The 26,318-nt window shown below is 46.6% G+C and overlaps 1 protein-coding gene across 1 annotated transcript in view; it reads right to left on the bottom strand.

Moving 5' to 3' along the window:
- The window catches only part of LOC147606387 (P-loop containing nucleoside triphosphate hydrolases superfamily protein), a 65,923-nt gene extending 40,268 nt beyond the window's left edge, over positions 1 to 25,655 (bottom strand). The window contains exons 1-2 of the mRNA XM_086792304.1: positions 24,919 to 25,655; positions 23,538 to 24,766 (exon numbers count right to left, since the gene is read on the bottom strand). Of these exons, the coding sequence (XP_086648430.1) occupies positions 23,538 to 24,766; positions 24,919 to 25,555 (1,866 nt within the window). The 5' untranslated portion in view covers positions 25,556 to 25,655. The remainder of the gene's footprint in view (positions 1 to 23,537; positions 24,767 to 24,918) is intronic.
- Positions 25,656 to 26,318: the final 663 nt, after the last annotated feature.

Genomic DNA, 26,318 nt, shown 5'->3' with positions numbered 1-26,318 from the left:
TTTTGCTATTTACTATGAAGTGTTTTTGATGTTCACTAACCCTTGTATAGCTATGCAAGGAGAAAGGTGTTGTTGTTTGCCTTGAGATGGTTTCAGGGAAACATTGTTTATGGCTCCCTTTAATGGGATGAATTCTTTTCATGCCTCCCTTTAATGGGATGAATTCTTTTCATGGCTCCCTTTATTGGGATGGAATATATCTATGGAGATTTCTTTCTTGTCGAGATTTATATAGATATTGGGCTTAACAGGCAATTTCTATGGACGAATCTATTCGAGTTTATAGAGAAGAAATCTTTGGTTATCTCATGGATATGATGCTTTTATGGATTAAGTTCACCTCTACTCCAAGGTGTGTGGTTAGCACGGAGTATGTGGTAAGAGTTATGGTATACAAGGATTATGGTATACAGGTGTATGGATTCCTGGACTTCTTTTCTAGGAATTTGGATCCATCCTCAGGTTTATGGATTATGTTTATGGCTCCCTTTTACTGGGATGGATTATTCTTTTTGGCTCCCTTTATTTGGGATGCATTGGACTTATGAAACTCATGATTCACATACCCTGTGTAGTGTTCTCTTGTCCTACGTGCTCTCTTGAAGATTGTTTCTACCATGTGAGGGTGGAACAATAGAGAGCAGATGGAAGGGAACATGGGCACTTCAAAGGGTAGTGTGGAGCACAACATACCCTGTGTAGTGTTCTCTTGTCCTACGTGCTCTCTTGAAGATTGTTTCTACCATGTGTGGGTGGAACAATAGAGAGCAGATGGAAGGGAACATGGGCACTTGAGAGGGTAGTGTGAGTTGGTAGCCGAAATGCGTGGCCGAAATGCCTATAAACTATGTGTAGCAGAAATGTGTATGGAACACCAGGTTATCTATGCCTGCGAGTGATTATTTTCAGGACTCCTTGTTTAGCCGCCCTGTGTAGTATTTCTCTTGTCCTAAGTGCTCTTCAAGATGTTGCTACCTTGCTTGGTAGAACATAGAGCCAATGGTAGAGAATATGGGCACTGAAGTCGGGCCGGGCGTCAAGGCAGCTCCTTGGTGATCGACATGGATTATGATATCTGGACTTATGGGACTGTCTTGTCTCGCCCATTTACTTGGGACATGGATTATGATATCTGGACTTATGGGACTGTTTTGTCTCGCCCATTTACTTGGGACATGGATTATGATATCTGGACTTATGGGACTGTTTTGTCTCGCCCATTTACTTGGGATATGGATTATGATATCTGGACTTATGGGACTGTTTTTGTCTCGCCCATTTATCTTGGGACATGATTTTGATATTGGTATTATGGAGACTTATTTAGTCTCACCCATTTCTTTGGGACATGGATTCTTCAGTTATATTGGATTTTTGAGACTGTCTCGTCTCGCCCAATCGATGGGACATGATTATATCTTGAATATATGGCTTGAAGCTTAAAGTTGCGGACAACTTTTAAGAAGTTGGGGAGGATGTCACCAGCCTGGACATTTCCCAGTCTGAAAGGGATCTGGTGGACTCAAGGATGTTTAAATATTTGGAAAGTACAAGCTTTGGGAATGGGGGATTATCCTAGAATACAAAGGACCACACTCCTAAAATTTAGGAGAGTTGCTATTTTTGGCCCGCTCCGATGGAAATTCTGTTCGCGTCATTACATGTGGAATTGAGCAGATACCAAGAGTTGGCAAAGTGCCTATGACAGAATGTCTACTAGTTGGGATATTTTTAGAGGTAAAGATTATGGAAGGACCCATCTCTTAGATTGGGACATGTGGCAAGAAAGTGGACCAAAGTGAGACAAGTGGCCTGACACTTGTTAGAAAATGGATCAAAATGAGACAAGTGGCCTCACACTTGTCACTTCAGCTATTGTGTGGCTCTCCACTTGTCATTGTAGCCTTCTCTTGCCATTTTAGCTCATGGGAGGCCCAAATCTATAAATTGGAGCCCCCTCTCTTCATTAATGGAGGCTCTCTTGCTGCACACTAGCCTCTACCACCGTTGAAGGCTTCCCTAATGATGGCTACTCTCTTTCTCTCTCTCTTGAAGGCTGCCCATGAAGAATACCGGCTGTTGGGGACTGTTTTGGAGGCTTCCATCGCGAAGAAAGACTTAAGGCAAGGGTATTCAATCATTTATTATGATTTCTAGCCATTGTATGTGTTGTACCAGCATTTGTACTTGCTGTACCTGCTGTACCAGCCACCGTACCGGCTGTACCAGCCACTGTACTTGCTGTACCAGCCTCTGTACCTGCTGTACCTGCTGTACCAGCCATCGTACCGGCTGTACCAGCCACTGTACTTGTTGTACCAGCCACTGTACTTGCTGTACCAGCTTCTGTACTTGCTGTACCAGCTGTACCAGCCACCGTACCTGCTGTACCAGCCATTGTACCTGCTGTACCGGCTGAATGGAGAGTTGTACTTGCTGTACTAGCTCTATTGCATGAAGACCCGTGGTTTTTGGGGAAGAATCAGTACCCACACGGAGGTATATGGATTATATTGTTGGCTCGGCATTTCTACAGCCTATGTTCCGGCTTGGTTGCCTTGTGTTGGGCTGTGTTATGGCATTTGTATATGGATAATCCGGCATCTCCCTTGGGGAGAGTAAGGCCCTCAAAGCTTGTACATGATATTATTCTACTTGGGTAATAAAATACTCCAAGGGGGGGGTCGGCCCATTCCGGCCTCTATGCAGTGTCACTCGTGCAAGCTCCATTTGCAGCATTTGTGGATGTTTTGTCCAGCTTTATGTTTTATGCAAAGTGATGATGGATATGTGTTAAGGCTGTGGCCATGTTTAAATGTTTTAATATGCATTGATGGTATCAACAAGTGTGTCAAAGGCCCTAGTCCCCCGGGCACCCGCCGCCGCGAGTTACATCTCCTGCGAGGGCAGGCTTTGGCCAGGTGGCCGACCTGCCTGCATATAAAACACTGGTTCGGGAGCCCCGAAAACTCCGCTCTCTGATCGATCCATCCCCCCCCCATCCTAGGTAGTTGAATGACCTTCGGAAGGGAGGAGATGTCAAGAACCAAAACTCTGACCGAAGGCAAGCAGGCCCGCTGCTCTAGCCACCACTGAAGTTGCTGTGGGGCCAGTCTCGAGCACCGAGCCCACCAATGATCCTATCCTGGAGAGGAGCGGAAGGTACTCGCGACAAAGTCTAGGAAAGCAAACTGTGACATAGAATAGGCGCTCTCCCTGTTCGGCCGCTGCTGGGTCGAAACCATGCTGCCAATGTCTGAAGAAGGCCCGAGCGCCCCTGATGTCAAGGGGACTCATGGCTAGGACCTGGGCCATGCTCTGGGCTGTCTCAAACTCAATCTGGTAATGGCCGCGGCCCAGTAACTAAACGTCCAGGATCTTGCCCACATCTGCAAGAAGGCGGGCCTGGAGAAGATCCCGGATCTCCCCTCTGCTGGGGTGGGTGCCAACTATACGGCAGATGGTGGAATGTGCCTGGAGGCGTTCCACCTCTACGGCGAGGCTCGCTTCCTCTTCTGGCGAAAGAGAAAGCCTGATGGGGGTATCCTCAGGGGCGGGCGAGGGGGCTGCGAAAGAGTCCCTCTGAGGTGGGGCGGGAGGGGCCTCCATCAGAGTCTGAAGCTGAGTCGAGGGCGAAGCGGGACGGGGGGAAGCGCGGAGCGGGGAGGGAAAGAACGAAAGCGAGGGGGGGAGGGGCGGATGACAGAGGGGGATCGGGAGCGGGAGCGGGAGCGGGAGGGTGCGAGAGGGGAAGAAGGGGGGGGTGGGGAAAGGGCGAGGGCAGGCGGGCGCAAAGGGGGGGCAGGAGCAAGCGGGCGCGAAAGGGAAACAGGCGGGCAGACGGGCGCGAAGGGGCTGGCGGGCGCGAAAGGGGCAGGCGGGCGCGGGGGGCAGGCGGACGCGGGGGGGGGGGCAGGCGGGCAGGGGGCGAGACGCGGACAGGGGCGAAAGGGGGGGCAGACGGGTGCGGAAGGGGGCGGGGGGGCAGGCCGGTGCGAAAGGGGGGGCAGATCGGTGCGAAAGGGGAGCGGGCACGGCGGGGGGGCGACGGCGCGAGCAGGCGGGACAAATGCGCGAGCTTCAGCGAGCGCGATTTGTCCCAGGCAGCTGCATCTTTTCAGGCTGCGTTGCCTTTTCTTTTGTAGGCGGCTGTGTGCCTACTCTACATAGCGGCTGTACCTTCTGCAGGTGGCTGCGTTGAATCTCCAGCAGGCTGCCTTCTCTTCGTCAGGCGACTCTACAGGCGGCTCCACCTCCAACAAGCTGTCATCTCCTGCACGCTGCACTCCATCTCCTTTACAGACGGCTGTGCTCTGCATATAGGCGGCTCCTCCTTATCCTCTCCATAGGCGGCTTCGCCTTCTCCTCTTCAACAGGTGGCTGTTACATCCTCTGCAAGCGGATACACTTTCCATCCATAGGAGGTTACAGGCGGCTTGGTGGTAGGAGAAACCTGTAATTTAGGGTTTAGAGTTCATTCATGGGAGATATACACAGAGAAGCAAGGGAGAGAGAGAGAGAGAGAGTTGTGGGGATAAGTCAACTCATGAAAAAGCATGAGTGTGTGACTCCCCTATCACACATGTATATTGCACTAGTACACATAGTGCACTTAGTACATTAAAAGTACTAAGTGTACTATGTACTATAACTTATGGGCTTGTACACACTATAAGGGTGGGCATAACGCCTTTACCCCAACAACCTCCCACTTAAAGGCAAAGTGCCCTTAAGTAAAGGAAAAGAAAAAATCAGCATGTACATGATAATATACAAGGCCATATCAAGGCTGAAAATGGCCTCATCCAATGCCCATCAAGTGTCTGCAATGAGCAAACCGCTCCGGAGGCAAACTCTTCGTCAACAGATCAGCCGGGTTGTCATCCGTGTGAATCTTAACAAGCTGAATTTGCTTGTTCTCTATCACCTCTCTGATGAAGTGATACTTCACATCCACATGCTTCGTCTTTGCATGAAAAACAGGGTTCTTTGCCAACTGAATGGCACTCTGACTGTCACAATGCAACAATGGAATATCCCCTGTATAACCCAAATCAACCACTAACCGAGATAGCCATAATGCCTCCTTGCAAGCCTCTGTGGCTGCAATATACTCGGCCTCTGTAGTAGATAAGGCAGTGCACTTCTGCATCCTGGATATCCATGACACAGCACCTCCTGTGAATGTAAATACATAACCGGTAGTAGACTTCCGGTTATCTGGATGACCGGCATAATCCGAATCCGTGTAACCATGCACTAATGCATCCTGTTTGCCAAAGCAAATGCACAAATCCTGTGTGCCCTTCAGGTATCTCATGACACCTTTCACTGCTTCCCAATGCTTCTTGCCAGGGTTGGCCATGTATCTAGAAACCACTCCCACTGCAAATGCAATGTCCGGCCTAGTAGCAACCATGGCATACATGAGACTGCCACAAGCTGAAGCATACGGAATCTTGGCCATATCAGCCCTGTCACTATCCGACTGTGGGCTGTCCATAGCACTGAGTTTCACATATGGAGGCAAAGGAGTACTAGCTTTCTTCCCCCCGTCCATATTGAACCTCTGCAAGACTTTGCCAATGTATTCCTTCTGAGACAAATACAACACATGCTGATTTCTGTCCCGAAGTATCCGCATACCCAAGATGTGATTAGCATCACCCAAATCCTTCATATCAAAGGTTTCATGCAGCCTCTTCTTCAAAGCATCCATCTCTTTACGAGATTTCCCGGCAATCAACATATCATCAACATACAAAATGAGAATCAATAGACTGCCATCCAAAGCTTTCTTGGTGTACAAGCAGTGATCTATGTCACTTCTCCTGAATTTCTGTGATTTCATGAATGTATCAAATTTATGATACCATTCTCGTGGTGCCTGTTTGAGCCCATAAAGACTCTTTTTCAGCTTGCATACAAGCTTCTCCTTTCCACTTACTGCATAACCCTCTGGCTGCTGCATATATATCTCCTCATGGAGATCACCGTGAAGAAAAGCAGTCTTCACATCCATCTGAATCAAGTCCAGATCATCATGCGCAACCAAAGCCAACACAGCTCTAAGTGTGGTCATTTTGACCACTGGAGAGAAGATCTCATCAAAGTCCACACCATATTCCTGCTTGAAGCCCTTAGCCACTAATCTGGCTTTGTATCTTGGCTTTGCATCTGGTGCAACTTTGAGCCTGTATACCCACTTGCATGGCAAAACCTTCTTGCCTGCAGGCAAAGGCACCAACTTCCAAGTTCCATTTTTATGCAGAGAATCCATCTCTGACTTCATGGCACGCTCCCATAGAGCCTTGTCTGCCCTCTGTAAAGCCTCTTTGTAACATGAGGGCTCCCCACAGTCAGTTAGCATCAAGTAGTCAACCCCTGGAACAAACCTGTCAGGGGCTCTGGAGGGTCTAGTGGACCTCCGTACCCAATGACCATCATTTGCAGGTTGCTGTCCAGCCTGCATATCACCCATTGGTGGCTCTTGTTCCATGCCATAAGGCTGAAATATCATGCCCGGTATATCCTCCAACTGTGGTATATCCATAGGGATATCTTCTGCCATATCTGGCTGTCCATTTGGACCATTTTCAGCACCATTTAAGGGCTGGTTTTCCTGCTGTAATGGCTGATTTACAGCCCTTTGTTGTTGTCCATGATGTCCATCATCATCAAAGATGACTCTGCCAGGCTCCTGTTGCCTTGCAGGCTCCTTATACATGCATGTTTCATCAAAAATGACATCATTGCTGCGTATGATCTTTCTATTTATGGGATCCCAAAGTCTATACCCCATTTCACCTCTGTCACCATATCCTAGGAATATGCATTTATGAGACTTAGGATCAAGTTTGGTGCGCATTTCCCTACGTATGTGCACGTACGCAACGCAACCAAACACTCTCAAGTGCTTGTATGACGGAGGCTTCCCTGTCCATACTTCTTCTGGCACTTTCCCACCAAGCCTCGTGTTAGGTGACCTGTTTATAAGGTGAACGGCTGTCATAACAGCTTCAGCCCAAAAACCATGAGGTAATGCAGCATGTGACAACATAGAACGGACCTTCTCCTGAATGGTCCTGTTCATCCTCTCTGCTGTCCCGTTTTGTGGAGGATCATAAGGAGTAGAGAGCTCCCTCTTGATGCCTTTAGCATCACAAAAGTCCTGAAACTGTTTGGACGTATACTCTCCACCATTGTCGGAACGCAAAGCCTTCAGTGTTTTGCCAGTTTGATTCTCCACATGAGCAACAAACTTCTCAAACACTGAGAATGTATCACTCTTCAAACGAAGAGGATAAACCCACACCTTGCGTGTGGCATCATCAATGAAAGACACAAAGTATTTTGCCCCTCCCAAAGAAAGCTGAGGCATCTCACATACATCTGTATGCACAAGCTCTAACTGAGCATCTTTTTGTCCAAGAGCTTTCTTGTGGGGGCACTGTAGTTGCCTACCATATATACAATGCTCACAAAACTGAAAACTTGAAAACTTTAGAGAAGGCAAGTAACCCAAACGAGACAATTGCTCCATTCCCTTGACACTCATGTGTCCCAACCGGCTATGCCACATAGAGATTTCCGGCAGCTCGGTTGCATTTACATTAGCATGGTGACAAACACCTGCATGCATAAAGTAAAGAGTGTCCACCTTAGAGCCTCTGGCAACAACCAGTGAGCCCTTACTAATCTTCCACTTTCCACTACCAAATGTGGTAACATAATCAGCATCATCAAGCTGTCCAGTAGAAAGCAGATTCTTCTTGATCTCAGGAACATGCCTGACATCATGGAGCATAAGCTGTGAGCCATCTGAAAATACAAGCCTCACATCACCTCTGCCAAGTATCTTGCATGCATGGTTATCACCCAAATAAACCACTCCTTCATTGCCAGCAGTGTACCTGACAAACAAGTCTCTGCAACCTGTGACATGAAAGGAGGCACCTGAATCAATGATCCATGAGTGCATACCATGACCACCTGTAAGAAGTGAATGGGCATCAAGTGAAGACGTAAAGAGGACCTCATCCTCACTGCCACCTGCATGTGACACATTGATTTCTTCAATCTTGACTCCACTTTTGCCCTTTGTCTTTGCATCTTTGGCTTCATCTTTCTCTTTGTCTTTGCCTTTTCCCTTTTCTTTCTGATCATTTTTCCATTTGTAGCATTGCTTTTTAATGTGTCCCTTCTTGCCACAATAATGGCATTCCAAATCCTTTTTCGAGCGAGACTTGCTCCTTCCCCTTTCTTGGCTTTTACCCCTTTGCTGGGATCTCCCACGTGCATTCATTGCATTGGACTTTCCCACAGAGTTGTTTTTCCTGTTCATCTCTTCTTGAAGAAGAGCACCCTCAACATCTGCATATGACAGCATAGCATGCGAATTGCTAGTGGCTGTCCTGAATGTGTCCCAACTCTCTGGCAAAGTGCATAACAAAAAAGTGGCTTTGAACTCATCGTCCATTGCCAACTTTTGATTTATAACCTGGCTGACAATACCATTAAACTCATTGAGATGGGCTGTCATAGAAGCCCCTTCCTTCATCTGAAGGCCTATGAGTTTCTTCAACCAATACACTTTGCTTGAGGCACTTTGTTGGGCATACAAGTCCTGCAATCTCTGCCACATTCCCCAAGCTGTCTTCTCTTCACGAATGCTGAAAAGTAATGAGTCTGACACAGACAACATGATAGTAGATCTTGCCAGCTCATCCATATCTTCCCACTCTTCAGCTGTAAGAGAAGCGGGCATCACACCCCTTTCTTTGATAGGCTTGTGCTGCTTTTTCTGAAGCAACACATTGTAGCACTGGGTTTGCCAAATGTCATAATTCTGCGAGCCTTCAAGCTTCTTGATGTGAAGCAATGAAGAGCTCTCACCTGTGGTTGCCATAGCAATATGCAACCTTTAATGCCTGACTCCCTGCAAATGTGCAAACACTGCACCAAAAGATGTGCAAACACTGCACCCAAAGCACACAAAGTGCTCACAAATGTTCTCCCAAGCTTTATCTCCCACTGCGGAAGCAAGAATGCAACTTTTCTCCCACTTTTTGTGATGAAAACACCAAAATCTGGTTGCTGCAGATTTTGGACAGCACCTTAAATGTGCTCTTTTGCCTCTCCAAAGTACTGTACAGCAGTACCAAGTGCTCACCAATGATGTACCAAACCTGTATCGGCAATTTCAGCAGCTGAATTTGAACCTTTTGATCACTCAAAACAGTGTACAGCCATGCCAAAACATGCACAAAGCTGTGCCAAATCTGTACCAGCAGGTACAATAGCAATAAATGCTCTCTTGGCTGTCCAAATGAGTGAAAATCAGACTTTTACAGTCTCGAACACTGCATAAAACAGTCCCGAACAGAAATTGGGCAAAAGTCCCTTGACTGCAAGCTGATTTTTGAGGATTCAAGGCATAAATGTCTTGCCTGCTGCTTTGCCAAGCTCAACAAGCATACAAACTTGAAAAGCCCCTTGATTTGAGATCAATTTCTGATCATGCATGGTACATTGACGCACATGAAGGCATCCAGAGTGTTCACGATGTTTCCCCCTGGCCACATATACATCAAATACATGAAAGCCCCTTGATTTACAGGCACATTGAGTGCTTGTAAGGCATCAACACATTATCCACAGCATCAAATGCGATCGCCTGCATGCAAATCGACCAAATCGGCACAAAAGCCCCTTGATTTGCACTGCAATTTGCTGCAATTTGCTGCGATTTTGCCCAAATGTGCGATTTCTCACATCATACAGCATGTATGAGTGCTTAATTGCACAATTACATCAAAAGCCCCAAATTTCGACATCCAATTTCCTGCAAATTGATCCTGATTTGACCAATTTCCTGCAAATTTATCCTGATTGTGACCAATGTCACCCAATTTTGCCAATTTTTGCTCAAAAATTGAGCAATTGGGCACCTGTACCTGCTCAATTGCTTTAATTGATAAGAAATTCGCAAAATTGAAGCAAAAAAATACCTCTGATTTCTGATTTCTATTCAATTTGCAGGCTGTTGCAGGAAAAGAGGGTGGTGATGCTGCTGCAAAAAATTTGATGCTGTTGCAGAAAAGGGAGGGAGGCTTCTTGCTGTTAAATGCTTATTAGTTTACAGCTGTACGGATGACTGGGCTGCGTAGCTCTCCTCGTGGGCAGCACAGTAGTAGACGGGGCCTTGCCTTCGCTTATCCGCCCGGCTGTTGGCTACCTGTAGCCCGCGTGAGTGATTGTCACGCCTCGTGTGTTCGCCTAGCGCTTAGGATCGCTGCTCACACTCGATGCTCCAGCTACGCTGCCTGTGGTGTGCTTCGCTTGCCTAGCGATAGTCTTCGCTCCACGCTGAAGGGCCTTCGCCTATCCGCCTGCGTGGTGGCCAGCGCTACACGCTATCGTGCCTGCGATTTGCTGCCTTGCGTGTCGGCTCCAGTGATTACGTTGTGCTCGCCTCCTTCAGTGTTCGCCAACGCTCACGCTCGACCTCCGCCTTGTGGACTTAGTTCGCCTACGGCTGCTGCCTTCGCCTAGTGCTGACGCCCGCCTATGGTGTGCTAGCCAACTCCATATGCTCTTATCTCCTAGTAGCGCTTGAACGCTTAGCTACCACAGCCGATTTGTGTGTAGCCTTCGCTTCACGCAGACAGCCCAGCGTTCAACACTCAGCAGAGAGAGAGAAAAAATCAGCGCTTGAACCTTCTTCTCCTCTACAGCAAATTCGACACCACCAGCCTCTACAGCAAATTCGACACCACCAGTTGGAAGTGAAGGCTCTGATACCAGTTGGTAGGAGAAACCTGTAATTTAGGGTTTAGAGTTCATTCATGGGAGATATACACAGAGAAGCAAGGGAGAGAGAGAGAGAGAGAGAGTTGTGGGGATAAGTCAACTCATGAAAAAGCATGAGTGTGTGACTCCCCTATCACACATGTATATTGCACTAGTACACATAGTGCACTTAGTACATTAAAAGTACTAAGTGTACTATGTACTATAACTTATGGGCTTGTACACACTATAAGGGTGGGCATAACGCCTTTACCCCAACACTTGGCACCTCCTAGGTGGCTACACCTTCAACACAAGCAGCAGCTCCTCCTCCTCCTCGACAGGCGGCTGCGCCCTTGTGTCCTTCTCTAGTAGCTGCACACAGACACCACGGGTGTTGGTTTTCCATCTGCGAGCTACAAGTAAGTGAATTCAGATTTAAGTAAAGAACTTTGTTGTAAATCTGATGAGGGATTCTCTCTACGGCTAACACCATGCTGTAGATGCTACGTTTTACTGAATGAAGGCTGAATTGCTCAAGCATTGATGCTCCTGTATGCTGATGAAAATGCTGAAGGCTGATGTGCCGAATTCTGCAATCGCTTATGCTCCTTGTGCTGAAGGCTCCAAGCCTTGAGGTCTTGAAGGCTGATTATGATATGAATGATATGCTAAGCTATTTATATGGACAACTGATGCTGGTTGGCTGGCTACAGAGCTGGCCGACTGCATCTGTCCTAGATAAATGATGTAAAAATGCCCAATAAATGCTATAAATTATGGAAAAAATACTGGATAAATTCTAATGAATGCTAGGTGTTATCTGAAGGCTTCTGCAATGGTCTAAATGCATTGGATGAATGCTATGCATTATGCAGAGTGCTTTCTCTTCAAGTGGGTTAAGGGACTTGGTCTGACATACTGACTGTCTAAGGCTGAGAATGACCTACGTAGCTCGTGCTGCCTGACTTATCCTGATTACAATGGGGTCACGGCGTACAACAAATATCATCCTAGAGGGTGCTAACAATGTTGCACTGATGATGATGAGCCATCGTGTCACCATGCACTACAGTGCAGAGTGCATGTGACAGACTGGCGGGCGAAGGAGCGAATTGGGGGCTTCATCTCCAAAGCCTTGCATAATTTTTGCTCACAGAAAGTATAAGCTGTCAATTTTCCACACCTCACACAAAATGTGTGGTTGACGCAAAAACAAGACTGTTCAAGAGATGGCCCGTACCATGCTTTCTTCTTCGGATCTTCGTCCCTCTTTTTTTTGGGGGGGGGAGGGGGGGGTGTTGTGAGCACTGCCGTTTATATCATCAAATTATTTGCCTTTGGTAGAGTTCGCTTACAATAATTCTTTCCATTCGACAATCGGAACGACTCCTTTCCGAGTAGCATATGGTCATACAGCACCAGTCACACCGACAAATTTTGTTTTGCAACATAAGGTGGCATTAGCTAATCAATTAGTTCAAGAAATGCAAGACATGATTCTTCAAATTCGTGATCATATGATTCAAGTTCAAGAGAAATATCAGAAGAATGAAAACAAAAGCAGAAGACATGCAAAGTTCAATGAAGGTGATCTTGTTCTACTATATGTGGCACCTCATCGATATAAGACAGTGAAGTCAGTCTTTCCGAAGCTTAGGCCTAGATTCTATGGTCCTTTTCGGATTTTGAAGAAGAATTCAACAGTCAGTTATAAGTTGGAACTTCCTCCTTCTTGGGGAAAGATTCATCCGACCTTTCATATTTCTTGGCTTAAGAAGTATGTCCAAGGAGATTCGTCTGTGCCAGATGTTTCCTCCTATGTTCCTGAAATTGAAGATGAACATTTTATATTGATTCCTAAGATGATTCTGGATGTTTGTCAGAAAGAGACTAGGAAAAAGCTTACAACAGAGTTTCTTGTTAAGTGGAAAGATTTGGATGAGTCAAATTCTACATGGCAAAGTGATGAAGATTTGCAGAATTATCTAGACTTCCTCCAGCATTTCTTTGACAAGTGGCAGATCATTATTTAGCAGTGCATTTTATTATAAATGGGAGGGAATGTCACGATTTGTGACTAATATTATTATTATTCATTAAGTGAAGAGTTGTGCCTTCTCGAGTGGTCACCAGTCAAGGGACACATCTTCTCGAAGGATCACACCACTTCACAAGGGACGTGACTATTAGTCTAAAGACGCACCTATTCATGAAAGGGTATGATCTGCATAGGGACATGACTCTTCAATTGTAACTCTTCAGCCCCTATTTAAAGAGGGCTCCTATGTGCAATTCAATTAACTCAAGTTCTGTCAAATCCCCACCGGATCTCCTTGTGATCGTTCCTTGTACGAGACTCGAATCCTGCAAACAAACGAATAAACAACAAGGGGGTGCAGGCCTGACTCATGTCAAATCCCCACGGATCCCCTCGTGATCGATCTTGGTTCGAAACTCGAATCCTGCAAACAAACGAACAACAAACAAGCAAGGGGGTGCAGGCCTGACTCACCTCCCAACCATGACAGCCGTGGGCGAGCCCACAATCTTGGCTGTCCCCTCCGAGCCACGAGCTGAGCTAACTAGGATGACGTACCGACCAATCTCCTCCTCGCGACGTCCCATACCGCCACGAAGCTGCCCTCGCAGGCCTCGAGATTGCTGCCGGCCTCGGCTGCATAAAGCAGGTGCACGTCTGCACTAGATCCAGGCTCCAAGACCATAGAGCTCTCACAAACTCGCGAGACTCTCTATAATACAATAACTAACCTTGGCCACCCTTTTATAGGCTCTTGGCCGGTCATCGGGCGTCCACACTTGGCCGCCCGCCCGTCCATACTTGGGTGCCCGCCCGTTAGTATATCCCTAACTCACATCGTCAATCAGCCTGCCTAGTTCCAAGCTTCCCCAAGCCTCGAAACTAGTCTTGCATGCGTATAGCACACGGTAGATACCCACTGTGCACATGACATACTCCCCTTCCTCTAAGAGCTCACTCCTGAGCTCACTAAAAAGCCAGGGTAATCTCTCTGAAGAGAAGTCAATGTCTCCCATGTAGCGTCCTCCTCAACACAATCCTTCCACTTGATCTTGTATTCCGTGATAAGCGTATAACGCAATCTTCGTTCACGAAAGCCAAGAATCTTTTCAGGTTCGTGCGGAACAAATGTCATATCCTGGACATCTATGATTTCTTGAGGAGTAACTAACCAATCTGCTCCACCCAGTACTTCCTTAAGCCTACTGACATGAAATACAGGATGAACTTTCACATGAGAAGGCAAATCCAATTCGTATGCAACTGAACCAATCCGTCGTGTAACACGAAATGGTCCACAGTATCTAGGGGATAATTTCGGAGATCTACCTGTTCGTAAAGTCTCGGAATCTTTCGGAACTCGCAAATACACCATCGTTCCTTCAGAGAACTCTCTAGGTGAACGATGTCTATTAGAATAAAACCTGTCTCGGTCTTGAGCACTTCTAATAGATTCCTTCGCAACCTGTAACATTTCCTGCATATCTTGCAAAAAATTACGTGCTGCATCATGCTGAAGTCCTGAGAATCCTACTAACAGGTGATCTTGGTTGAAAACCATACATAAGCATGAAAGGACTAAACCCTGTACTCGTATGCTTAGTACTGTTATATGCAAATTCTAACATAGGAAGATAATCCTCCCATGAACTCTGTCTTTTGGATACATATGCTCGAAGCATATCCTCCAAAATCTGATTCACTCTTTCAGTCTGGCCATCAGATTGAGGATGATCTGAGGAACTCAAATTCAAAGTTGTTTCCAACTTCTCAAAAACAAGTTTCCAAAAGTCGCTCGTAAACTTAGAGTCCCTATCACTGACTATGTCCTGCGGTAGCCCGTACAGTCTAAACAATTGTTCGATAAACTGGCGAGCTAATTGCGTAGCTATAATAGTCTTCCGGATCGGTAAAAATCTAGCCATTTTTGTCAAGCGATCTACCACAACCCAAATAGAATCGTAGCCTTGATGTGTTCTTGGCAATCCGGTAATAAAATCCATGGAAATACTTTCCCATTTATTACCTGGGATTTGCAAAGGATGCAACAACCCAGCCTGTCTAAAGCGTTCAGCTTTATTTGCCTGACAAATCTGACACTTGAGAACATAATCTTCTACATACCCTTTCATCTTCGGCCAATAAAAAGTGTGTTTCACTAAAGATAGTGTCCTGTGTACCCCAGGGTGTCCAGCAGAAGGGGCGTCGTGACACTCCCTCAGAATCTTGGACCTAATGTCCGAGATCTGTGGTACACAAATTTTGTCATTACGGAATAGTAAACCATTCCGAATCATCCACTGACCTCCTGCAGCCTGAATAGTAGACTGCTCAGTCACCGAGTCTTGGTCAATCAATGAGCTCCCGTCCTGGATCTTCTGCCAAAATGGACCAAAATAACTATCAGTCCTGCAAAGCCCTCTCAATGACTGAAATAAGTCAGTAGAAATCTTGGTGAACGACAAAGTATTCACCTCTCTAATCCGACTAAGCGCATCTGCAATATTATTCATGGACCCTTTCCGATAATGGATCTCAAAATCAAAATCTTGCATTAACTCTGTCCAACGAGCTTTCCTGCCTCTCAAATCATCCGCATCACACACATACTTGATTGACTGCAGTCAATACCACAAACTTGGAGCCATATAAATAATGTCTCCAAACCTTGAGAGCATGAATCACAGCATAAAGCTCCTTCTCAAGGGTTGGCCAACGAGATTGAGTGTCGTCTAGCTTTTTACTTTCAAAAGCAACCGGTCTACCATCTTGAAATAAAGCAGCCCCGATAGCATAGTCACTGGCATCAGTTTCAAGAACATAAGGCCGACTAGGATCAGGCAATGCTAAGATAGGTGCTTCCTTGACTTTATCTTTCAAAAGTCTGAAGGCCATATCCAAATCGTTATTCCAAGTGATAGGCTGATTGGACTTACGTCCACGACCTTTCAATAAGTCGGTCATCGGTAGTGTGAGCTGAGAGTACTCCCGTACAGATTTCCTAAGAAAAACAACAAAACCGAGAAAAGAACGAAGTTGTTTCACTGTTCGCGGTATAGGCCAGTCCAAAACCTTCCGACTCGGTCATAGTCAATGCTCAATCCATCTCTAGTGATCTTGTGTCCCAAGTAAATGATGTCGGTCATAAAGAACTCACATTTACTGAACTTAGCATATAGTCGATTCTGTCTTAAAATAGATAAGACAATCGTGAGGTGTCTGACATGATCCTCAAGAGTACGGCTATATATCAAAATATCATCCAGGAACACCACCACAAATTTTCCCAAATGTTCACGAAAAAGATCGTTCATCATTTGCTGGAAAGTGGCTGGAGCATTGGTTAACCCAAGAGGTAATACGAGAAACTCGTAATGGCCATACCTAGTCCGAAAGGCGGTTCTTTCGACATGCCTTTCATGAATACGTATCTGGTGATAGCCAGTACGTAAATCTATCTTCGTGAAATATTTCGCTCCTGCTAACCGGTCAATTAGGTCATCTGATCTAGGGAGAGGATAACGGCTCTTAATTGTCAGCTTGTTCAATCTCTTGTAATCTATACACATTCTCCAAGTATTGTCCTTCTTTCTCCTAAGCAACACAGGTGCACCCCAAGGTGATTTACTTGGACGGATCTGGCCCATCCTCAAATAATCTTCGAGTTGTTTAGCCAACTCATCTTCCTCAGCTTGGCTCATCCTATAAGGTGGAATACTCACAGGATGAGCACCAGGGATCAAGTCAATACGATGATCTACTGCCCGTTCAGGTGGTAAACCCGATGGCAATTCCTTAGGAAATACATCTTGAAACGAATCAAGTATCTTCTGTAATTCTTTGCTTTCAAACACACTTAATTCATTCACATCCATGGAAGGGATGAGAAAAGAAGAAAGTGGAATCAATACACAATGGAAAGCGGTGTACAAAGAAGAATCCATTATATTTCCAAAATCAATAGTATTTACAAGAGGTCCCTGAGAGGGATGAATACAATCACCTAAAATAGAGTACTTGGTATCCCTATGCTGAAAAGAAAAAATATGACTAGACCAATCTATCTGGACGTCAAGAGTCTTAAACCACTCAATCCCTAATAACAAGTCTACATTTTCCAGATGCATCACATAGCATTCCAGAGTATCTTTGTAGTCCTGAATCTGGATTGGAAGCATCTCCACCTTGCGATCCCAAACTTGTCTGCTCGCAGGTAGACGTACCTCATAGGTATGGTCGCTGAGTGTCGTATCAAGACTCAATTTCTGCACAAGTTTGTAGTTAACAAGGTTATGCGAACTGCCAGAGTCTAACAGAATGTGAATTTTATGGCCATTCACTTCTCCATGAACTCGGAGAAGATCATGTATGCCAAATACCTTAGAATTGAACAGACAATCAGAACAAGTACTAGGGCGAGAAAGTACAGTAATTGACGTACCTGTCAAAGACAACTGGTTAGCTGCCTTTGGCTTGGGTCCTGCGTTTGACTTGGTACCCTTTTTCTTTGGGCACTCGTTACGCATGTGTCCTTTTTCTTCGCAGATAAAACAACGTCCTTCCTTCTTGAGCTTCAAAGCCCTAAGGAGTCGTTTCTTCTTCGCTGGTGTCGAACTTGTATTCTTCGAAGGTTGGTCCGAAGACTTGCCTTCAGTCGTGTTAGCCATAGGTGCGGAGAACTTTCTTTTATGCTTGTTCCCCTGCTCGGTAACGGGTTTCGACTTGGAAGAGACCATCGTATTATCATAGATACGAGCTGAATGAATGGCCTCGTCCAAAGTTTTACATTTGTTATTTTTAACCTGTAATCGGTACGAGTCGGGTAAACCGGCTACGAAAAACTCCATAAGAGTAGTGGGATCCATCTTTGTAGCCTTCATCTGCAAGCCACGAAATTTCTGGAGGTAGACCTCATAAGTGAGGTGCTGCGAGGTCATGGTCAAAGCTGAAAACCGGGCAACAACATCGTAGTCATCCTCTTTCTTGAGGAATTCTTTCTTGAAAATATCTTCAAATTGTGCCCAAGTCGTTGGCTTTGGATTCAGTTCCTTCCACCAAAGCAAAGCTTTGCCGGACAGGAAACCTGCTGCTAACTGTATCTTCTTTCCATCATCATATGGATGAAACTGAAAGTGAACTTGCCACTTGTGTAGCCAAGTGTCCACGATCTCCTTGGTTCTCTGCTTTTGCTCGCCCCCGAACGGTTTCGGAGTAATATTGGGGCCTAAAGCAGAAGCCAAGGTATCCATTCCCGAGAAAGTAGAGAGGATAGTGGTCAAGAGAGCGATGGAGTTCTGCAAAGCCTGCATTTGGGCTGCGATTTGTGCCTGACGTTCCGTCGAAGAAGCTTCGAGAGCTACTTTGAACTCTTGGAAATCTGATTTTGACACAAACTCGTCAAAAAAGATCGGCATCAGTGCCTTCCGTAGCCGGCAAGCCTTCGCGTTCCACGAGGGGCTCCAACTCTGATTCTTGCATCGACATCGTGAAGAGGGTACGCGGAGAGAAAATTCGATCTTTGCACAATGAAAGTGCGAGCGAACTCGAGAGCTTGAGAGCTTAAAAACTTGAGAACTTGAGAACTCGAGAGATGTGTGGCAAGAAGCCCACGTGAGGGGGTTTATAAAGGTTTCCCAAAAGCCCAAAAATCTCGAAAAGCTAGGCTTAGCTTTTGCTTTAGCTTTTGTGTTTTTTTTTTCTTGAATAAATATATATATATATATATATATGTGGATATATATATTCGCTTTTCTTTTTAAAAAAATAAACATCTTAAAACCTTTGAAACCCTTGAAACCTTGGAGGAATCTTTTAAACTTTGAAAGTTTTAAATTCTTAAAAAAACGAAAGCTAAAAAAAAACGTAGCTTTTCTTGGTTTTTTTTTTCCCCTCAACCTCCTGGATTAGCCTAACGATGAGCTGCCGGCGCATGCTTTTCCGCCGGCTGATGCTGACGTCTAGCTGATGGGCTGCCGGTGCCTTCACGGCAGGATGCGCCTACGCCAGCCGCTACCTGCACTGGGCCGCCTACGGCCGCCTGCCTGGCTGGAACTCTTGCGTAGACCTGGGCTGGCCTGGGTTGGCTGCGCAGGCCTGGCCTGGGCGCTGCCTGGCTGGAGCGCCTGCGAAGGCCTAGGCCTGGGCGCCTGCCCGCCTGGCCTAGGCGCCTACATGGGCCTAGCCGCCTGGCCACGTAGGCCCATGCGCCCGCCTGCATACACACCTGCTCGCCTGCCATGTCAACAGAACTCGCCAGCAAACCCACTCGCCAACGATTAAGTGATCCAGCAGTTCTCTTGCTCTCTCTCTCTCGTTCAATCAACGAAAAGCAAACTTGCTTTTTCGTTTTTCAGTTTCTCTCACTGCAGGTTATGCGACTGCACACAAGGCCTCTTCTTTGCAAAAACATTCAACCCTACCAAAACTACCATCTCCCATCAACATGGGGTTCTTTGATGAAGAAAAACACATACAAAATCTGAAAACTGCAGTATGTACAGAAAAAACAGCAAGTTTTTTTAACACATACCGTACTTCGACCTCTTCTTCTCTACCTACCGACTTGCTCGTTCACGAGGTATGCTCTGATACCACTGTCAAATCCCCACGGATCCCCTCGTGATCGATCTTGGTTCGAAACTCGAATCCTGCAAACAAACGAACAACAAACAAGCAAGGGGGTGCAGGCCTGACTCACCTCCCAACCATGACAGCCGTGGGCGAGCCCACAGTCTTGGCTGTCCCCTCCGAGCCACGAGCTGAGCTAACTAGGAAGACGTACCGACCAATCTCCTCCTCGCGACGTCCCATACCGCCACGAAGCTGCCCTCGCGGGCCTCGAGATTGCTGCCGGCCTCGGCTGCATAAAGCAGGTGCACGTCTGCACACTAGATCCAGGCTCCAAGACCATAGAGCTCTCACAAACTCGCGAGACTCTCTATAATACAATAACTAACCTTGGCCACCCTTTTATAGGCTCTTGGCCGGTCATCGGGCGTCCACACTTGGCCGCCCGTCCGTCCATACTTGGGTGCCCGCCCGTTGGTATATCCCTAACTCAACTCGTCAATCAGCCTGCCTAGTTCCAAGCTTCCCCAAGCCTCGAAACTAGTCTTGCATGCGTATAGCACACGGTAGATACCCACTGTGCACATGACAACTCACCTCCCAACCATGACAGCCGTGGGCAAGCCCACAGACTTGGCTGTCCCCACCGAGCCACGAGCTAAGCTAACTAGGTTGACGTACCGACCAACCTCTACCTCGTGACGTCCCATACCGCCACGAAGCTACCCTCACAGGCCTCGAGACTACTGCCGGCCTCGGCTACATAAAGCAGGTGCACGTCCGCACCAGATCCAAGCTCCAAGACCATAGAGCTCTCACAAGCTTGCGAGACTCTCTATATCCCAATAACTAACCTTGGCCACCCTTTTATAGGCTCTTGGCCGGTCATCAGGCGTCCACACTTGGGTGTCCGCCCGTCCATACTTGGGTGCCCGCCCGTTAGTCTATCCCTAACTCAGCTCGCCAATCAGTCTGCCTAGCTCCAAGCTTCCCCAAACCTCGAAGCTAGTCTTGCGTGCGTGTAGCACACGGTAGATACACACTGTGCACATGACAAGTTCTTAGGCTTAATCTTGTAAGTCTTGTCTCTCTAGTTCTTAATCATGTGATTAGAATAGTTAATAGAAGGATTAGAAGATAGAAATCCTCACAAAGTGTCCCTGCCTACTACCAAACATCTGACAAGCCATCCACCAGCTAGTCCCGGAAAGCCTGCCACAGCGTATCCACATTCAAGTGGCCAAAACAGAAATGCCACAAATCACCAAGCTAAGTGACTATCAGAGAAGAGAGTGCTGAGAGTTTGTAAACCCCGTTCTCCACTCCGCCTTCCCAAACAACCTGGCATGTTGCTTTGTCCCGAAGAGCAACAAAATGCTCATCAAACTCCACCTGGATGCGATGCGAGCCTTGCAAAACTCATGCACTGACAAACGATGAAAACCAAAAGTTGGGACATAAAGAACACGAGAGGAATGCTTCTCCCCTTTGCCATCAGGAATAATCTCCATCCTACCCTCACTATGAATCGGGATAGTGAAATCGTCACCAACGAAGATATGACCTACATGTCCGTCGAAAATTCTGTAATAACTCTCGGAAAGGAGTCATGTACTTGGAAGCACCACTATCGAGAATCCACTCCCGAGTATCCCTGGTGGTGCGACCAACCGCCTCCCTACTTGAAGAAGATGAAGCATCTATGTCCATAATCTCCAAGTGCACAAAAGTTGGAGTCTTTGTAGCTACAGTTGCAGTTGCAGAGTCAGCACTCTTCTCGGTACTCCGCTGAGGACACTTCCTCCAATAGTGACCCTTCTAGCCACAATGGTTACAAGTCTGCTCAACCTTCAAAGCATCACGCTCTGAGTCGGGCTTCTTCTCAGAAGACTTCTCCGATAGAGACTTCCCTTTGTCCTTATTGTTGTTGTTGCGGCCTTTCGACCACTGGCCAGTCAAGGCCTCAGAACCTCCGCCCTGTGGAGGGTTCGTAAAACGCTCTTCCTGGTCCAAAACCATAGACACAAGCTCCTCCCATATGATGGTGCTGAGCCTCCCACTGGTGTCACGATTGTGACGTATGTATGTATCAGATACTCTCTTCATTGCTGATTCCTGTTGCAAATGAAAGAGTAACCAACCAAGGGAGCCCCTACTCTCCATTGGTTGCGACTCTTCGCCAAAGGATGTACCTCTTCATCGAATAGCCACATCCCTTTAACGAATGGTTGTATCCCTTGATGAATGGTTGTGCCTCTACATCGAATGGACACATCCCTTAGCCTAAAGTTCTATCCTTTCGTCTATAGTCATGTCCTTTCCTCAAAGCACATGCCTCTTCAAATGTGTCTCTTCATCTCCTATATAAGAGACCTATTGTACTCAGTTTAATCAATTCAATTCAAGTCAATTCAATCTTCTCTCAAGTATTCCCCTGAAGGTTCTTGTTCTCTAAGTTAAGTACTTAAGTAGTAATTAGTACACAATATGAGGGATTAACAACATAATCCTCACAACTAACGATCAAAGAGGAATAGAAAGCTAAATACTGAGAGGTCAGATGAGACAACAAAGTGATGGCCATGTCCTCTGAAGATATCTCTTTCCCAGCCTAAAGAACTTCCTACTGAAGAGCCTAGAGTTTGTTGATGTGCTTCCACATTGTCGAAGACTCTGCAGGATTCATCACTCCCATCTGCACTTCCAAGGAAATCCGCTTCATGGGTGATACCCTGTTATACAGAGAAGCCAAGTACTCTCCCGACATTCCCAATGGATCGACAGTTGGATGGGACCAACTATGACATCTAGAAGATAATGATGGAGTCTTATGATTTGGCTGATTTCATTGTGGTTGGTGTTCCACGACTAGAGTTGGAGGACGGGGAGCTTTACCCTCTAGGAAAGAACGCGAGGCTAAGGCACAGTTATGGGAAGGTGTCAATGCCCATGTGCGTTCTTTCATCTTCCTTAATTGCACACCCCAGGTGATTAATCATATCAAACACATGACGTTGGCCAAAGGGATTTGGCAGCGGGGATCTTCACGTGCTTCTCAGCCATCTCAAGCAAATCTGCCATCTCAAGGGTTCACAAGGTCTTGTGAAGGGAGAGTGGGTGGGAAAAAATTTGAAGAAGAGACTACAAACACCATGCAAGGTGGCTATCCAACAGTGATGGCCACCTTCTACCCGTTCTCCAAGTCCCGAACAGCCCGAGAAATCTCCAATCAAGACCAAAAAACAGCAAACCCTCAAGCTCCCACTGTCTCCAAGCTTCAAGCCACCTGGGACTCTGATACCATGTCGGAATGCACAGCGGAAAATGAGACAACTGCTGTGAGAAACAAAACACAAAAGTTAGAGAGAGAAAAGTTGTGTATATACACAAAGATCCGGTACAAAAAGGAGTGTAGGGGCAAGGGTGGTATCTATACTACCCTAGGCTGCTCGTCGGCCAGCCCAAAAACAGCTGACAACACCAAATCATGTCCACAACTGGGATACAGCCAGTCGACCAGCATATACATAGTCGGCCAAGACAAAAACCTCAGTCGGCCAGCACATACAGAGTCAGCCAGAACTAGACAGCCCCCACGACCAAAAACAGAAAAAAATGGGGAAAAATGGAGCGCACTCTTGGGCGGGCACCCCCACAACAAAGGCCCTCACTGAGTAATATGTCCAGACAAGAGATGACTGCTAACATGCTCTACATGAGATGTATAAAAGCATGGCCATTGTGCCTTCATAATTCATTCAATATTTTCAGTCTCTAGCTCAAGTGTTGAATCTCTCTTGGCTGTCTACTCTCTTTGTGTGATCTCTATTGGCTTCTACTTCACATTCACGTATTCTCACAAGCCAATCGGCTTTGCTCTCTGAAAATGATTATACGACAATCATCACCGTTTTGAGGTCTCTTATTTGCCAGTTCTTGCTCATAAATGCTTGCTGTGGGTGGCCAGTGTGAAAGTATACAGCATTGAAAGTAAAACATATTGCTTATGGAAATGTCAAGCAGCACATCATGGTGGATGGCCCACCTTACATCAGCAGGGCCCACAAGGGTACCCTAAGCAAGATAAGAAGGATCAATATAAGAAGCGACAGGATATGCAAGCAAAAACAAAACTGACCTTCATGGCTAGGTCTATTAGGTCCATAGGAGCAGTTTGACCAGCTGCCATAAGACTAGTCACAAGCTCTCCAGCAAACCGTGCCTCTTTCTGTGTTACGAGGGTATGGGCCACACCTTCCTTGTCACCTGCTCTGCCTGTTCTGCCAATCCTATGCACATGGCCGTCTATGTCCTTCGCAGTATCAAAGTTGACGACTGACTTGATTGATTTTATGTCTAGGCCTCGAGCAGCCACATCTGTTGCCACCAAGACATGGTATTCCCCAGCTTTGAACTTCTGTAGAACATTCATTCGTGATGCTTGGTCCTTATCTCCATGCAAGCAAGCAACCTTGAATCCCTTTTCACTTAACCGATTCTCAATATCTTCTACTTTGAGCTTTGTTGATGCAAACACCAGAACGTCACCTTCATCCACCAGCTCAGGGAGCCTGTTAAGAAGCCATGGCAGCTTCTCCTCATCCGAAGGTAACACGGTCACAATTTGGGTGATATCTTCGTTAGCACCACCCACCTCTCCGACAGTAATTCTAACTGGATCTGATAGAATTTCCCTGGCCAGCCGTTCTACTCTCCTTGGCATTGTAGCTGAGAACAAAAGAGTCTGTCTATCAGGCCTGATCTGACCAACGATGGACCTGATTTGAGGTTCAAACCCAAGATCAAACATCCTGTCAGCCTCATCTAAAACAAGGTATGTTGCTCTGAGCATTGTTAAGGCCTTCATTTTGATCATATCTATCAGCCGTCCTGGAGTGGCTATGACGATCTCACATCCAGCTTTCACCTCCTTGAATTGTTCAAACTTTGACATTCCTCCGAAAATGCCTGACACTCTGATACCATGAGCTTTGGCAAACTTTTTAGTCTCTGAATAAATCTGCTGAGCCAGCTCTCTTGTAGGCGCACAAACAACTCCTATGGGACCTTGCCCTTTACCAAGCTCTTCCTGATCCAAAATGTGTACAATCATGGGGAAAACAAAGGCAGCTGTCTTTCCTGAACCCGTCTTTGCGATTCCAATAATATCCTGACCACTGAGTGCGGCGGGAAATGCCTGGCACTGAATAGGGGTAGGCTTTTCATAACCCTGCTTAGAGATGGCACCCATAAGCAATGCATCAAACCCTAGGTCTTCGAACTGTCGGATCGGGCGGGGCACATCAAACCCAGACACTCTGATTGCCAATGCCTGCCGACATGCAGAAACTTCCTCCTGACTCATGCCTGCACATGTATCAGCCATTTCAATTTTACCACAGTACTGAACTCTTGGCTCGCAAAGAATGCCTTGAAGAAGCATCATTACAACCATTATCGTTGCTGTGTAAAAGGGTGCATTTCACAGATAACTGCAAGAATCGTGGCCAGATATGTACCTGAGATGGAAGGCTTTTCGTCGTAGAAATCTTTACTGAAGGGCTCGTAATCGATGTAGCTGTGGTCCAAGGGTGGGAGGGGCTCGATCTTCTTCTTATCAGCAGTGATGATTGCGTTGTCATCTAAGTCATACTCCACCATGCCTGCATCCACAGCTTTAGCAGCTGCATAGACCTCCTCGTCAGTGTCGTACCCTGCGTGTAGAGCCTCTGCTGCAAGTGACAAACCCGCATCTCTCCTCGCCTTCAAGAAGCTCTCCATGGGATCGTCTTCTTCATCTTCCAGTTCTGCAATTTTAGGGTTAGGCTTAGGATTTGCGGGGGCCTTCTTGACTTCCTCCTGGATGCCAGCCATGAAGGCGTCGAGGGGGTCAATTTCTTCTTCATCAAGGGGACCGTTGGGGTTAGGGTTAGGGCTAAGGGTTTGTGCAGGGGGCGTTGCTCCTGCAGCGTTGTCTTCGTCGTCATAATCGATGTCGTCCACATCGTGGTCTTCGTAGTTGTCATGGGCGGGGCGGCGAGGGGGGGAAGGGGCGGAGGGAGGGCGGCGGGGGGGTTGCGAAGGGTCGACGATGAGGGGGGCCTGTTGTTGCCTGCTGATCCCGAATCCTTCGAATGCAAACTTACGCTTCGACATGGACCCTGCCGGGAAAGAAACAGCACACGAACGTCATAAAGGCCACATGCCATTTCACATGCCTGCTGTCGGAGAATTTTTGTGCTTAACAAAAGGAGGGTCCTACGTTGGAAATTGAGTAGTACTAGTATTGCACCTGGGCATTGCTGCAGCCGACCAACATTTCTCTCTCTCACACACACATGCACATGCACATGACCCTCTCCCTCTCTCTGTCACATACACACTCTCTCAAATGTTGACTCTCTCTCTCTCTCTCTCACATGCACACACATATACACACTTGCCTCTCTCTCTCTCTCTCTCTCTCACACACACATGTACACACCGCACATACACTAATGGAAACACACACTATTTCCTCCCACACAAACTATCTCTTACATAGAAATTCTCAGCCTCTCTCTCTCTCTCTCTCTCTCTCTCTCTCTCTCTCATGCACACACACACTCTCTCTCTCTCTCTCCACACTCTCTCACATAGAAACTCTCTCTCTCTCTCTCTCTCTCACACACACACACACATACACACGCTTAAATAGATTTACACACATATATATAATTTTAATTAATTAAATTAATTAAATTTTAATGGTAGGGATGAGTGGTGAGGTGTGCTCACTCTCAAATAAATGCATCTTACATGTAATCTCTCTCTCTCTCTCTCTCTCTCTCTCTCACACACACACACACACATGCACATGCACATGCACACCCTCTTTCTCTCACATACACATGCACACATTCTCAAATGTCGAAACTCT

This window comes from Cibotium barometz, chromosome 57, assembly GCF_041138505.1.
Source record: "Cibotium barometz isolate CiBa-2024 chromosome 57, ASM4113850v1, whole genome shotgun sequence".
NCBI lineage: Eukaryota > Viridiplantae > Streptophyta > Polypodiopsida > Cyatheales > Cibotiaceae > Cibotium > Cibotium barometz.
The sequence above is the reverse complement of the archived record's forward strand: the minus strand, read 5'-3'. Positions and strand labels throughout refer to the sequence as shown.